Raw genomic sequence first — 15,544 nt, 5'->3', positions numbered from 1 at the left:
AATGCATCGCGCGAAGGAAAATGGCGGATGCCTGTGCGAGCAACATGAGTGGCGCCAGCGGCTCAAACGTTGAACTTGCATCGGATAGCGTGGTGGAGAGATTTATCGAAGCCATAAAACAACACCCCTGTGTGTACGACACTAGGCGACTCGATTTCAGGGACCAACGGCGCAAAGAGAACGCGTGGGAACAGATACGGCAGAGCAGCGGTCTCTCTACAGGTGAGTTGTGCTCGGCTTCATTTGCACGTTTCTCGGCCGAAGCATGCCACTTGCTGCATGCACCGTACTGTTTGATCGATATTTTTTGTCCCTCCTTTCCGTTTGTAGTTGAAGAAGCTCCGAGATCGCTTTACCCGCGAACTCAAAGCAATCGAGCTCGCAACGAGGAGCGGCAGCGCCTACGTCGCGAGGCGGACATGGGAGTTTGCCGATGCAATGAGCTTCTACAAGAACTGTGGTCGTCCCAGAAAGTGAGTTGTTTTCTCTTTGTTTGGGAATGTTTTCTTTCGCTGCTTCAGATACGTGGAGGTACGCGCATGAAGCGTGTCGTTGTACGGCATGAATTGGGTGCTACGTTCACGCACATGTTGTGCACTGAGCCTCCTTCGTTAACTTGTTTTTGTACCGTGACTTTCGCCGTCCGTGCTGGAGGATTTAGAATCCGTTTTTTTTTTGCTTTTTCTTTTGTTTCACGTAACTGCCTATGAACTGCTGCGCTGTATCGCGTTTAACAGCATGGCTTCGGGAGAAGACCCTGGAGAAGTCTGTCAGCAATTGCTCGTCATTTCGGAATGTTTCACAGCTTTTATGCAGCACTCAGATGAGGGGACCGAATCCGCAGTAAAATCAGATGAACGTTTTGCCAGCTTTCAAAAGATAGAGTAATGCCGAACATGCCATCAAATAAACTTGCCGGACGGTCCGACATGTGGTGCGAAAATTCTGTGAATCCTCATGCTTCCGATTGTGCTTTGGTGTTGTGTATTTTTGCATGTTTGGTTTCATGAGTTCGGCTCAGCTGCATTCTTGGAATTGGCGTAGACTTCGTTTTGGGCTAACATGAAATGTGCATTGGCTTTTGGTTGCTTGGTTGTTCGGCTTGCGGCCTTGCTGTTAGCGCTGAGGGTGGGTGGAAGGTTGCAAAGGGTCAGGATATCAGTCGGGGTGGTGGCTCCTGCTTCTGGAAGGCTTTACTCACCGAAGTTTCACAACACCAGCATTTTCGCTTTGTGAAACTGTTACTAACGTGGACAATTGGGACAGTTCGTTCAGCATTCTGCGTATTGAAATAGCGCTACCCACAGGCACGAAAACGAAGGCAAGACAATTGCGTGGGCCCTGAATTCAAACTGAATTGCATACATCAGTTGTAGTTAGATCTCATGTGTTTGTCTTACTTTCGTCTTCATCTCTGTGTGTAACGCTGTTCCACTCGACAGACATTGGCACTATTTTTGCAGTAAAATAAAAAAAGGAAACGAGAAAACTGAACTAACTAGAGTCGAACCTGTTTTTTTCAGGACTACCTGCAACGTGGGCTCAGGTGCCGTGCCAAGAGGTGATGACAGCGGCTCAACAGCAGAAGAAATCTTTAACGCAATACAAGGCAACTCGTCAGCACCATCGCCAATGCTGATGACTCGGAGCCTGCAGCAGCTAGTCCTGGTCAACCTGCCAGTCACAGTGAGCAAGCCACCATCAAAACCGTCAAAGAAAGGAAGGAGTTGCGACTACTTCGAGGAGCAGCTCCTTTCACAGCTCGGCAAACACGCCACAGAAAACGAGGCTTTCGGGCAGTCTATTGCCATGAGCCTTGACAGGATGCCAACGAGAATTGCCTCTCGCTTTAAGGTTAAAATAATGGAACTCTTAGCAGAATTTGACCAGTATGAGGCAGAATATTAAGTTATACTTTTTGAAGCGTAGGTGACAGCAAATACATTATTTGCGCTTTGTTTCTTTTGATAACCTGAATAACATTGCAGTTCCTTTTTTTTGCATTTCCTGCCATGCAGTGCAGTTTCCTGATATCATTGTGTTCATGTTCGTATTGTTTTAGTCAGCTGCAGAGCTGTGATATATTTGTTGTTTGACTATTGACCTGTTTCACTGTGAGTATTGCAAGTTTCAATGTAGTTAGTAGTCTCCTGCCTCTTTCACCGCTTCATTTCTTCGCAATGCAAGGTGCAATGCGCTTTGTTTCTTTTGGTAACCTGAAGGACATTGCAGTCCCTTCTTTTTTTTTCATTTCCTGCCATGCAGTGCAGTTTCCTGATATCATTGTGTTCATGTTTCGATTGTTTTAGTCAGCTGCATAACTGTGATATATTTGTTGTTTGACTGTTGACTTGTTTCACTGCAAGTATTGCAAGTTTCAATGTAGTTAGTAGTCTCCTGCCTCTTTCACCGCTTCATTTCTTTGCAATGCAAGGTGTGTGTGATATCCTGGTAACTTGAAAGCATTTTTTTTTTCAGCGCAGAATTAGACAGCACATAGGAAAGGGACACACGCAGCAGAAAGCCGAGTCCTGTGTTTGTCCTGCTTGTGTTTGTTTCCTACACACTGTCTAATTTTACGCTGGAAAATTCTTTCGAATCACCGAGACCAAATAGCACATCTTTATACTCGTGCTTTGAGACTTCTATTGATGGCAGACAAAAAGGAAAAGAGGCCCCCTGCTGAAATTCCACCATATGTTTACTCACAGAGCACATGTTGATTTATATGTCAAATGCCTTCCGCAATATAATCCTACACACTTTGATGTGTTCAAACTAAACGTTATATACGAAAACAGTTCAATAACATGGTACATGAAACAAGCACACAACTTTATGTGGTATGCCTGTACTAGAAGCAGGAACACAAATGTTACAAGAACCGTCGCAACACGCGTGTTATATGTCACTGGTGCAAACCATGTATAACTCCTGAACTGACCGATCACGAGATTGATAAATGAAGTTTCACATTTTGAGCTGATGTGTGATTTTTGCTTGCTTTGCATGGAAAAGAACGCAGTTTATAGGCAACAACTTCATGCTGTGCATTAGCATCGCCTGACTACCCTCAGTTGCCATGGCAAAGAACCCCTTGGGGACATGAAGTACTCTGCAATGGCGTCTCGAATTCTCATGGCATCTGAAGCTGAGAGGCTGCCATTGCCAGTACTCTGCTGGTTTATGTACGCTATACTCTGCCTCCAACCGCCTTTTTGCACTCTGTCGCCACTGACCCTATCAGCATAATCATTAGGGCAATAGGCATTGTCAAACAGCAGAAAATTATGTATGCACACCGCCGCACTAACCATGTTCGTTAGCAATTCCACGTGACCGCTAACACTTCCCAGGAAGCAGCACCACCGGGAAACCAAAATTCCAAACGCGTTCTCAACGCAACGGCGTGCCCTTGAGAGCCTATAGTTAAACACTCTTTTCGCGTCATTCAGTTGTCTGTCGGGGTAAGGGCGCATTAAGTAAGGCCGCAGCGGAAATGCTGCGTCTCCGACGATGCACAATGGTCACCCGTTGTAACCCGAAGGCAAGTTAAGTGTGTTGTCTTCAAAGCTCTTTCTGATCGGGCTTTTTTGAAAGAAAGAGCCGTCAGAGAGTCTGCCCTTGGCACCAATATCTACCAGTATAAAGCGGTAGTTCGCGTCGACAACTGCCAGCATCAGTAATGAATAAAACCCCTTGTAATTATAATACTCCGAACCACTCTCGTCAGGGCACGTAATTGCGAAGTGTTTGCCATCTATGCACCCGACAGCATTGGGAAAGTCCCATTTCTTGTCGAACCCCTCTCTGATGAGCTCCCATTCTTCTGAGGTCGGCTCTCGCAGCACAAGTGGGGAAAGGCAGTCCCAAATGGCAGGCAGGGCCTCTCTCAGAATGCCGGAGACCGTGCTTACATGCATGCGGTAGCTCATAGCAATGTTGATCATAGAACCGCCAGTTGCCAGAAACCTGTGAAAGGTAGAAACAGAAATATTTAATTATAATGCAACATTGCTGTTCATTTCCAGAAACGGAATTCTTGGGACTCGGGTAACACGTACGTAAAGTGCCACTCAGTTGAAAAGAACTGTTAATATAGAGTCAAGCTAGAGGGGAGGAGGGGGGTCACCACAGCTGTCTTCAGCTACGTTCAAGCATTCAGTCATTTGTGACGTGATGTTATTTCACGGGGACGTTGACTGAAATGCGCGGCATGCATGTGGAAAGAAATGTGCGTTTGGAAAGACCAGCGCAAGAAGTGGTTAAACGACACACAATCGTTTTCCCTGCTATTGCGCTGCATAAAGACTAGATCGATCGAAGGAATGAAAATTTTCTAAACCTTATCCGGAGGTTATGTGCTCACTTTCATGGGGAAAAATAGGAAATACAATTCACAGCGAGAAACAGATGGTAACCTCTTAGGTAGAGCGCTGTGACAGATAAAAACAAGTGGATATCGGTAAATAGGCTACGGAACATAACTAAAAGTCACAATATTTACCGCAGCGTGACTGCCAGCCTTTCTCCTGGGCTGATTGGGTTCTTGTGGTTCGACGGATGCGGTCGTGGACAAGGCTCAGGAGTTTATCAAAAGAGGCCTTGGTCATCCTGTGCGGGAAGTCGTTGGTCATAACGGTTTTAAAGCATGCACTAAGCATGTTCAAAGCAACACCTAGTGCCATTGCGACAGGTTACATACAGTAAAGCCATATTTTAAAAATTGTTGCCGAAGCAGCGTCACGGAGTGTGAAAGCATTCGGCCCTACAAAGCATAATACAAGGTTTCACTTTCCTTCGTGCATTTTTATAGAAATAAAAACATCTGCTCACACACTTCACAGCAAGATAAAATCTACCCAAGAATAAAACGCACCCTTTATGCGAAGTCTATTTACCTGAAGTACTTGAGATGGTACTCTGGGTCCTTTTGTCGTAGTTCTTGCACAAGCTGGTGGTACTTGCCTGTGCTTTTCCGCTCAGCGAAAATCTCTCGCACATACATCGAGCGCCTGCGCTTTCGCCGCAGACGGTGCATTAATAACGCGAGAGAAAGTTTCTGTCGCGCAGATAAAATCCTAGCCATGGTTCGTAGTAGCCGCGATGCCGTGATGGAGCGAAACGGATGAGGCTGCAAAGAAACAGGCGCGAACGGAATGCCGACGACCCGCGGGTCGGCGAGCGGCGCGCATGTCTGCGATCCTTCTGCGCATGCTCCGAAGAGGGATCGGATTTGTTCGGCGTTGCGTAACCGGCGTAACGTAACAGACCGCGAGGGACGCTTGCGCGCGCGCCGAGCACGTCGGACTATAAACGCGCCTTAAGGTTCGACATAGCGGCGAGAAGCCACCGGCGGCGGCGGAGGCTCAGCTCGGAGACTATGACGGAGACCGTAGAAGGTACGGAGATCGACCTGGAAGAATTGAAGCATTGTGCATGAAGTCCATTAGTCCTTCTCGGGCGCAGATATCTTAAAAAGGCTGCAAATTTACGGGAATCCTCCGTTCCTGGAAGTGCGACGACTCGGAAGAACGTCGAGGACAGTTTTAATACTGCTCGAAGACAAAGAAGGCCGCGGTGGGTGCGACTCACGCCCATGGCGCAACGCTGCGTAATCTACCGCAAGAAGAACGAAGTTTGTAACGTCTGTGGGCGGCTCGGACAGCGCTAGGACGTCTGCCCGGACCCCGCAAATGTAAAATGTCGTGGCTGTGGCATGGAGCAACCACCACAAGACCATTTATGTGAACCCAAGTGCCAACTGTGCGGGAAAGGACACCCGCTCGGTGACAGAAAATGTAGAGAACTCTACCGTGTTCCTTACGAGGTGAAGAGGCCGTGGGAACGAAAGATCAACATGCTAGAGCAGCAATTTCAGAAGCAGCAGCAGCAAGCCGGAGCGACTGCCGAGGTGAATCCCCGGGGTCGACCCAAGGTCAGGCGCGGAAACGAGGACTTTCGCGTCAGAACTGACTCCTTTCCGAGGCTGGAGAAGACCATCGGAGGGCACCAGCAGCATGGCCATTCGCGCTCCCGCACCAGGGGGCGCTCCGGATCCAGACAAAAGGGGAGATCGAGCTCCAGAGACCCGACGCGCCCATGGACTACAGAATCAGAGCAGGGACCGAAGCAATGTAAGCTTTGGCAGTGGGATTCCCCACGTAAAAGATAAGATGGATGAGGAGATCGATAAATTACGGAAAGAGGTTGGGGAGCTTAAAGAGGTCATGAAAGGGACACTAAAGGTTAATATTAAGTCAACGTGGACTGTTGAAATACAATCCCGGAAGCCTCGAAACGCTTGTTTCGTGCGAAGAAGAGACTTATTTTAAGAGAAAATGCGTTCTGAAGCGTCCGCTTACCTCTAGCGCAGTTCAAATCACCCGCCCTCCAATCGAGGAGTATTGACGTCATGGTCTCATAGTGACGTTGCGCAGTCGGTGAGTAAAACGACTCCCGCAGACGGCGCTACGGCTTTTCTGCACAAAACGCAAACGCGCGGCCAGAAACAGAGCCAAGACAGAGCCGACAGTAGCGCGAAAGCGGAACTGTGCCATAACTGTGCTGGCAAGCGGAAGGGAAAGCCCACGACAATAAGCTGGTTCTTTATTTTATGACGCCAACTTCGACGCTCGTTGCAATGGATGACCCTGACAACGATACATTAGCTCGCGACGCTGGGCTCGAGTTCAGCGATTTAAGCACTGATGAACGTGACCTGCTGTTGAGGGCTCGCGCTGCCGGCGTCGTTGCGTACTACTACGACGACGGCCTGCTTTGAAAGGCACTTCACGCGACTTCAGTAAGTCGGCGTTGAACTCGTAATCCTCTGGAGGAAAGTGCAGCGAGCAACTACGTGACTTCTCGGCTCTTTGTCAGCGCGCTGTGGCAGAGGACGGCACTTAACCACTTCGAACAGAGAGGTTCAGTCGTTGGCACACAGTGATAAGTAACATTGAATTCGCCGCTGCAACTGCCCTTGGCCAAGTTCCGCGGACCGTTCGCGCATCCCAGGACATCACATGGACGTGGCATTCTCGCTGCTTGTTCCAAATGCAAGTTTCGCGAGCCAGCAGGACCACCGCAGCACGGCGCGATAAAGAAACAACTGAAACTCCAAAGCGCGCTGCGCAAAGTCGAGCTCGCAGAGTCGAGCGAAAACGAAACCTTTCGATCACCCATGCTATTCAAGGGTAACGTCAAAATGTTATTTTTTCTTAGAATCGAATAGAAGTAGACAAGTAGCATTTTCTTCCGTCTTGTAATCTAATGAAATTATCTTTTTGATACGAGTAGTTGAGTACTAGTGACATAAATTATGATGAGGAGTGCTTTCGTCATCGGGCCAGTACCGGAATGTCGCTGGGGGGTCTCAAATCGTGTCATGCATTTACCTCAATTTCTCGGTTACTAAAGCTCTGTTTGCGATTATATTGACGCCTTAGACGTTCTAGAGCATTGCTCTATCACTTTAACTTGACTTTCTGGTAACCTTTAGTGTCCCTTTAATAAGCTTACTCAAGAATTGCATATACCAAAATTGCAGGCGTGTACGAGGTCCCCCTCCCCCCACAACGCGCAACCAAAATTGGTATCGAAACCAACCCGCCCGGCCCCTAAGGCTGCGACTCCCATACAGCCTGCGGCACCGGAGGAGGAAAAGATGATTATCGAATCGGCTAAATCAATGAAACGCAAAGGGGAAGACGCTGATCCGTTGGTGGCACTAAAGAAAATATTAGAAGCCGAAATCGAAGCTAAATTCGATTCTTTCATGGCCCAAATTATGGGAGCAATACAGCAGACTCAAAGCCAGATCCAAGCCCTTACGGGCGAAGTACAAAAGCAAAGGGCAGAATTAGTAGCCATCCGAGAATGGCAACTAAAAGCGGAGGAACAACTTGACCAGTTCCAACGTGGCCAGAGGCGCGCCAAGTGAGTTATTAATTTGGCAGAGGAACTGTCGCGGGCGTTAGTGCGACAATACTTGACGCTATTAGATGAGAAACCGCTAGCTATAGCCCTGCAGAAGACGGGCAAAGCAGCACAACTCTCGGGATACCAAGCTTTTTCAGGTGACAGAGGTGCGAAATCTCGCGTCACAACGTTGATTAATAGTAATATTGCGGCAATCGAACACGAAATCAACTCGAGAGACATTGAGGCAGTGCTACTGGAAATTCTTACGGGACGAAAAGAGGAACCAAGCTTGTTCCTATTAAACTTGTAGAGTACTTCACAGCAGGGAAAGGTGAGATTCAGGGCCCTTTTTCGCAAAGCTATTCAGACAGCCAGGACTGACCCCTTGCTAATAGTCGGTGACTTTAATGCGGCGCACCGGGAAATGGGGTTACGCTAAACAAGATCCAAAAGGCAGGCAGCTATGGGAAGACACGCACGAGCTAGGACTCACCCTACACACGGACCCTTGTAGTCTGACATGGGTGGGTAACAGCGTGTGCGCAGACACCTCCCCTGAGCTGACCTTCCCCAAAAATGTGACAGACCTGAATTGGAAAAACTCGGAGCACAATTTCGGAAGTGATCATTTCCTTCTGGCACCCGTCCTCGACACTACCTATCCCAACAATAAAATTTTGAATAGCGCTGTTCATGAGCGAGCTACGTGAACAATTAGTTCCCCTTGGAACGCTCCTTGATACCGAAATTGGCTGGCAAAAGAGCGCCTGTGTCGTCGATGCCACCGCCCCACAGCCTTTCGTGATGTCTCCGCGGTCGCTGGTCCGGCCCCAGGAGCAGCTTGCGTTATTTACGCTCAAACCGCCCATCGCCGCACGCCGCACCGCATGCATGCGGTTCGTGAAAAACGGGCGGTCGTCGCGATCGGTCACAAAATTGCATTTACGCTGAAACCGCATGATGCGGCGCGTTCGCATGCGCCCTCTGGTTGTCCAAATAGGTAACCAGCAACTGGCAACATGCATCAGCGAGTTGGCAGCCTCGTGTGCTGGCGACCAGCAATATTTCGCATCGTGCCAGGATATTGTTATTACGTTTGCTGTGTTATTAGTTATTTTTTTATTAGTTAGCTCGAGCGGTTCGAATGCGCCTGCATCCGCACTTCGGTTTGGGAACGCGACGTCTGTTGAAAGCTGGCAAACATTCGGCAGTGCGCAGAGCAACACTGCTCGAAGTCGGCAACTATCGCCAACAGCAGACGACACTGTCATATTTTTGTCGATGCAGGTTGAAGCTTTCGCGTCATGGTGAAAACGCAACTCTTGCACTGTCATATTCTGTCCTGCATGTGTGGCATTGACGTGGTGACCCACCTTTGGAACACTGTGCAGTCGTCTTACCTGTGCCGCTTTTTTATTTATTTATTGCTACCGCGTAATGTTGCGACAACATACGTCACTATGTGCTCGGTTGTATACGGCGCGATGGCGCACTTTTTGTAGCTGTGCTAGGGAAAGCTTGTGTTGTGGAGAAGCGACGCACCATCGCTCCTCGGCTGGACGAAGCACCAGCGCGGAGAAACGGGAAGCGACCCCATCCCGAGTCGAGTTCTGAGAATCCTCCGTCGCCCTCAGCGTCTCGGCTACCGGACAGGGACCGAGAGTTTGCTTCCTCGAACACATGCAGCTCTCGCTTGCGTCTTTTGGAGAAAATAAACGCAGTCTGTTTTCTGCCACCAACCGATGCGCACTCCTTTCACGGATGGGGCCAGACCCCGTACGTAACACTGGCGATGAGGCAGGAGTTGCGAAGCGGATCTATAAGTTTTCAAAGTTAAGGCCATGGCTACAGGACGAATGCACGGCGCTGTCGAGCCTTTCTCGGCCAAATCATGGGAATCGTGGATCCAGCGCCTCGACTTTTACTTCGTGGGGAGCGACGTCAGCGAAGAAGCGGGCACTTCTCACGCTTTGTGGAGCCGACACTTTCGAACACCGTGTGCGCGCTGATATACGCCGAAGATCCCGGCAGAAGTCAACTTAAATGATTTAGTGACACTTCTTAGGCGGTACTTCGACACCAGGACATCCGAGCTTTAGAGCCGGTACGTGTTTCAAAGACCCGACCAACGGCCAGACGAGTCGATCAGCAGCTAAGCTGCGGCCCTCGGAACGTTGACAGCCGACTGCAACTTCGGAGCGCTGCCTTCGTCTACAATAGCGACGACGTCACCTGACACCCAAACGACCGCTTCAGCGGCGAACCCAACTATGCCGCCCCAAGATGTGATGCTGCGGGACAAGTTCGTCCGCGGCGTCTGCTGGGACGAACGTCTTCCGCAGACACTGTTCGCAGAAAAAGCCTGACATTTCAATGCGCTGTGGACTTAGCCTTGTCAGCGGGAAGTGCGTCAAGGCATCAGCGAGATATCAAGGGAGTGGCAAACTCGGAGGAAATTAACAGGACGTCGCAAATCAAGCCAGGAGGCAAGCATACGTCAGCGTGAAATTGCTATCGATGCGACGGCTTGCACGACCCTGAAACATGCAAATTCAAGACAGCCGAGTGCCGTTTCTGCTCCAAGGAAGGTCACATCGAGCATGCCTGCATCTCAAAGAAAAAGAAAAACACGGAACCACGCTCCGACAATTAACAGCTATGGGCACACAGTGTCAAACCACCACCTGTCAGCAAATCCTGCTGCAAGCTGCACACAGATAGTGTACGTACACACTGCCCAAAGTTGCTTGTGGACTTGATAGTGGAGGGAAAGCCAGTCCAGTCTGAGGTGGACACAGGTACAGCATGCTCCCTGATAAGCGAAGACACGGACTACAGAAGGTGGAAGAAAAACACTCCGTGGCTTTCATGCGAGCCGCTCGATTTGTGCACATGGTCAGGTAAACAATTACACGTCCTGGGCTCCACACAAGTTCATGTGATGTTGAGATCAAAGGACTATCTGCTGTCGTTGTTGGTTATGACGGGCACCAGGTGCAGCCTCCGAGGCAGAGATTGGCTTTTGGCACTTCAAATTCAGGTGAAGGGGATCAACCACGTTGGAGAGCCAGCACTAGAAATTACAGAGGTCGTGGGATGACACCCAGATGTCTTCAAGGAAGACATTGGAAGCTATACAGGTCCTTTAGTTCACCTGGAACTCGAAGACGGTGTGACAGCAATGTTTTGCAAGGCTCGTCCGATTTCAGTGGCGCTGCAGGCGCTTATGGAACATAAGCTTGGCCATCTACAGCGCCAAGGCATCCTAAAACCAACGCAGCATACCAAATGAGCAACCCCATTGGTACTTGTTCAGAAGACCGACGGTACACTCAATGTCTGTGGTGACTACAGGAGTACTGTTAAAACTGTTACTGTTAATGCAGCAGCAAAGAAGGCATCTTACCCGCTACCAACTATAGATGAAGCGTTTGCAAACCTGCATGGTGGAACCCTCTTCTCAATGTTGGATCTTTATCAAGCATATCAACAACTGAAAGTTGATGAAAAAACAGCAGCACTGCTCACAGTGAACACCACAAAACGACTATTCAGGGTGGAATGCCTCCCGTTCTGAATTTCCACTGCACCAGCTATCTTCCAGTGCGTGAGGGAGACAAAGATACCTGGAATTCCAGGTGTGAGTGTTCCCCTTGACGACATCATTGTCAACAGGAATAGTGCAAATGAGCACGCACAGTGTCTGAATCAGGTTCTGTCGAGACTGAGAAAGGCTTACGCCTCAAGAAAGGAAAGTGCAGGTTCGGAATTACGTCAGTTTAGTTTCTGAGACATCGAATTGATTTGCAGTGGTGTTTGCAACACCTAGAAAAAGTTTGAGGCTATACTTCAAGCACCCAAACCATCTGACAAGACATCCCTAAGGGCTTTTCTGGGCCTTATTTCATCTGACGACTGCGTTTTGGAGAACAGAGCAATGGTCGTGGTGGAATTGTATAGGCTCCTAGAGAAAAACACGCACTGGAAGTGGAAGAGCAAGGATCAAGCCAATTTCGAGGCACTTAAGGAGATGATTCGTGCATCTACAGTGCTCGCTCACTACGACGGGACGAATCCCCTTCTTTTGTCTGTGGACGCATCGCCGTACGGCGTTGATGCCGTCCTCGCTCGGGAAGATGCTATTTGCCAAGAGGCGCCCATTGCATTCAGTTCATGAACACTGGGAAGTGCCGAAAAGAGCTACTTCCAGCTCAACAAAGAAAGTGCAGCAGTAATCTACAGCATCAGTCATTTTCATAAGTACATAGCTGGCCGGCATGTGACCATAACAGATCACCAGGCATTGATTGTAATCGTGAGTGAAACAAAGCAAGTACCCCGGGCCTTTTCATCAAGGATTACGCAATGGTGCAATGTACGATTACAAGTTGCTGTACAGGCCTGGCCTACTGCACCAAAATGCGGACACTCTAAGCTGACTTCCACTACCGGCACAAGATAAACCTTATCCCCTAAGAGACGTGCTCATGTTGGCTACCATTCCCAGCTTCGAGCTTTCACCGCGTCAACTAGCACGAATGACTCGAGAAGACTCAGTTCTGTCCCAAGTGCTGGAGGCTGTTTCAAATGGTGAAGTTCATAAACTGCCAAAAGAACAGTTTTCATCGTGCCGGAAACTGAAGACTGAGCTTTCAGCGCAGGAAGGGTGCCTTGTTAGAGGCTTCCGGATGGAAACTCCAACAAAGGCAAGAAACTACCTTCTTAAACTCGCACCTGCAAACCATCATATAATTGTGGTCATGAAGGCATGTGCATGAAGGTACTTTTGTTGGGCAGGCAGGCATAACAGGCCATCCTTCGTTTCAGTAGAAGTTGAGAGCTTCCTAAAGAAGAATGGGGTGGTCCATGTAACAAGCACACCGTACCATCCTACAACAAATGGCCAAGCAGAAAGGATGGCTTTTGAAACAAAACGAGCATTAGCCAAAAACAAGGACGAAACATTCGCGTGTAGGCTGGCCCACTTTTTCTAAAGCAACACACCACAATCTACACATCAACAGGTGAAATGTCAGCTGCACTTGTGTTTGGGCATGAGCTGCATACAGCTCTCACGTGCATTCAGCCCCAAGCAAAAGCGAACAAAATCCATACCAACTGCAACAGGGACACAAAGTCGAGAGTACTCGCTGTAGGACAAGCAGTTTTCTTTTGAAACTTCGGATGGAATCTGATCTGGACAGAGGGAACGGTTTTGGAAAAGCTAGGCCACAGATTGTGGCTCATTAAAGGCCCCAACAGGTTAGTGCGATGACAATGTGACCACATCAAGCCTGGTATTTTGAGACACCCCACAGAAGATTCGGCGACACAGGATAAGGGCTGTACGCTAACCGCGAGCAGTGTCCCGCTCCCATTTATGCTTGGGATAAAAGCAGATAACTCCACGTCGTCAGAGGCCACTCTCTCAGGAATGCTGGAGCCTTCGCAATCATCGGTGACCAAACCAGAGATTGGCACTGCCCCTGAGACCGTGCCAAACACAACTGTAGAGTCATGCCCGCAGCGGGAACGACACCCTCCGGATCACTACGGCGACTCCATCTGAGAAGGGAGGCAAGTGTTTTGTACAAGCGATGCACCACCACTCCTCGGCTGGATAAGGCACCAGTGCAGACGAAACAGGAAGCCACGCCGCCCCGAGTCGAGTTCCAAGAATTCTCCATCACCCTCAGCGTCTCGGCCACTAGACAGGGACCGAGAGTTTGCCCCCTCGAACACATGCGGCTCTCTTCTGCATCCGTTGTAGAGAATAAACTCGGTCTGTCTTCTGCCACCAACCAATGCGAATTCCTTTCACGGATGGGGCCAGACCCTGTACGTAACAGCTTGGAAGAACACGCATACACGAACACACAGGTGTATCTAAGCCAATGAACAAGGGATCTGTCACAGCAACAGCGTAGCACACTGAAGCACCGCAGCATTATCTATTAACATACTCCTATACAGATGTTCTATTATCACGGAATACAGCTGTGTTGATTGACAAGTCACTTCATCACCGAGCACGCATGTGAATCATCAACAGTGGCTTGTTGATTTAGTTGCACTTTGCTGCTGAGGTCTCTTTAGTAGCTGTCAAGATAATAGTGAGCCTACAATTGCTTACATGATGTAATATGGCATTGCACTTCTGAACAATGATGTCACACCGAATGAACGCACAGGGGCGCACAGAGCTAGCATTTGTTAAATCTATGTTACATCATCATTTCAAAGTGCACTGCCATGTTAAGTCATGACTAAACAACTAGCCATCAGTACGTCTTGAGCAATTGATTACAATTATGACATACATAAAAGTGATATGTACATATCACAGTTACTTCTTCAGGCAGAGATGCTTGTCAGATATGTTTTCAAGAGAAGAATGTTTGCATGAAAACAAATATTAATTCATATTGCTGAAAAGACACCACATATAGGCGTGAATTCACCTAATGTTTACATTTCTTGTTGGTGCTAAAAATGTCCCTCCCAATAGAAGTCGTGTTATGTCATTCATGCCTTAAGAGATGACAGAGCTTTACAGCGCACACAAGGCAGCAATGCCCATGCATAAAGGCTGTGGGGTCTCTCTCACACCGTGCTCTTGGGACAAAGGAACGACAGTACAGTAGCGCAAATAATCACAAGGGCATTTATTGCACCTTTCATAGATCAGTGCCTGCTAGCCGAATTGCTATCCACAAAACATGCCGATGGGCGCGCGACAAATCTAGAAGTCTGACTCACCGCGACCGGAAGCGAGCGAATATGTTCGCCCCATGCTGGATCCCAAGGCCTGGTCGTTCGCGTGTATGGTCACGCGAATCGTGGCGCGTTCGAGGGCGGCCACGCGAGGCGGTCTCGCAGAAGCATGGGTCGGCGCGCACGCGGGATACGTCCCCGCCGGGCAAGAGGGTCGCTGCACGTGCGGCACGGCCGTCCCGCTTCCTGTCTCGAACCCAACAGCCCGAGCGCCTTGTCTCCCGACGCCCGAGTAACCCCGCAGCGGCGCGACGCTCGCGCCATCTCTCGCACCGCGCTTGTACCACTCCAACCGCCGCGGGCGAAGCCGCCCTGCAGGAGACGAGCCATGCGGGAAAACTAGATCTCAGGGGAGGCGTGAGAGTCACGCATCCCCACATCCCCCCAACCTTAAATCACTACATATTCCGGCGAGACATGTGACACGGTCTAACATCAAACTGTGCTTCGCAAACAAGGTAGAACATTAAACAGTGGTCGCGCCGAAGAAATGTCCGCACGCTGTCCATAACATGCGAGCCGACATTGTCCTTGGGTGCACCGCTGGCGTCCGCCGGTCACAGCGGCAGCTTTGCGACTCGACAGCACGATTCCAGGCCAGGACTCCGGAGACGACGACGCAGTAGTCGGTACGAGCAAGCGTCGCTCGCGCCGACGCGCCCTGCTGGCGAGAGCCGCAGTAGCTGTCGCTGACCGCCGGCTCTTTTGTCCGCCGCCGAGGGTTGTGAGCTGGATGCAGGAGGCCGCCGAAGTCGCTGCGCCGAACTGGCCACAGCATCACCATCGCCCGGGGTGGCTCGATCGTAGTCCGGGGCAGCAGCAGACGATGTGCAGGTGACGGCAAACC

General features: G+C 49.6%; 1 protein-coding gene across 1 annotated transcript; it reads left to right on the top strand.

Moving 5' to 3' along the window:
* The first annotated feature begins 338 nt into the window (after positions 1-338).
* LOC142573010 (uncharacterized) lies at positions 339-2,468 on the top strand. The gene is made up of 2 exons (XM_075682500.1): positions 339-473; positions 1,524-2,468. The coding sequence occupies exons 1-2, from the start codon at positions 439-441 to the stop codon at positions 1,906-1,908; spliced, it is 420 nt and encodes a 139-aa protein (XP_075538615.1). The 5' UTR covers positions 339-438; the 3' UTR covers positions 1,909-2,468.
* Positions 2,469-15,544: the final 13,076 nt, after the last annotated feature.

This window comes from Dermacentor variabilis, chromosome 2 (assembly GCF_050947875.1).
Source record: "Dermacentor variabilis isolate Ectoservices chromosome 2, ASM5094787v1, whole genome shotgun sequence".
Taxonomy (NCBI): Eukaryota; Metazoa; Arthropoda; class Arachnida; order Ixodida; family Ixodidae; genus Dermacentor; species Dermacentor variabilis.
The sequence above is the reverse complement of the archived record's forward strand: the minus strand, read 5'-3'. Positions and strand labels throughout refer to the sequence as shown.

Excerpts from the sequence above, each read along its gene's own strand:
- LOC142573010 (XM_075682500.1), top strand. The coding sequence starts at position 439 with ATGAGCTTCTACAAGAACTGTGGTCGTCCCAGAAA. Across the intron at positions 474-1,523 it reads AACTGTGGTCGTCCCAGAAA|GACTACCTGCAACGTGGGCT; the intron begins GTGAGTTGTTTT and ends TGTTTTTTTCAG.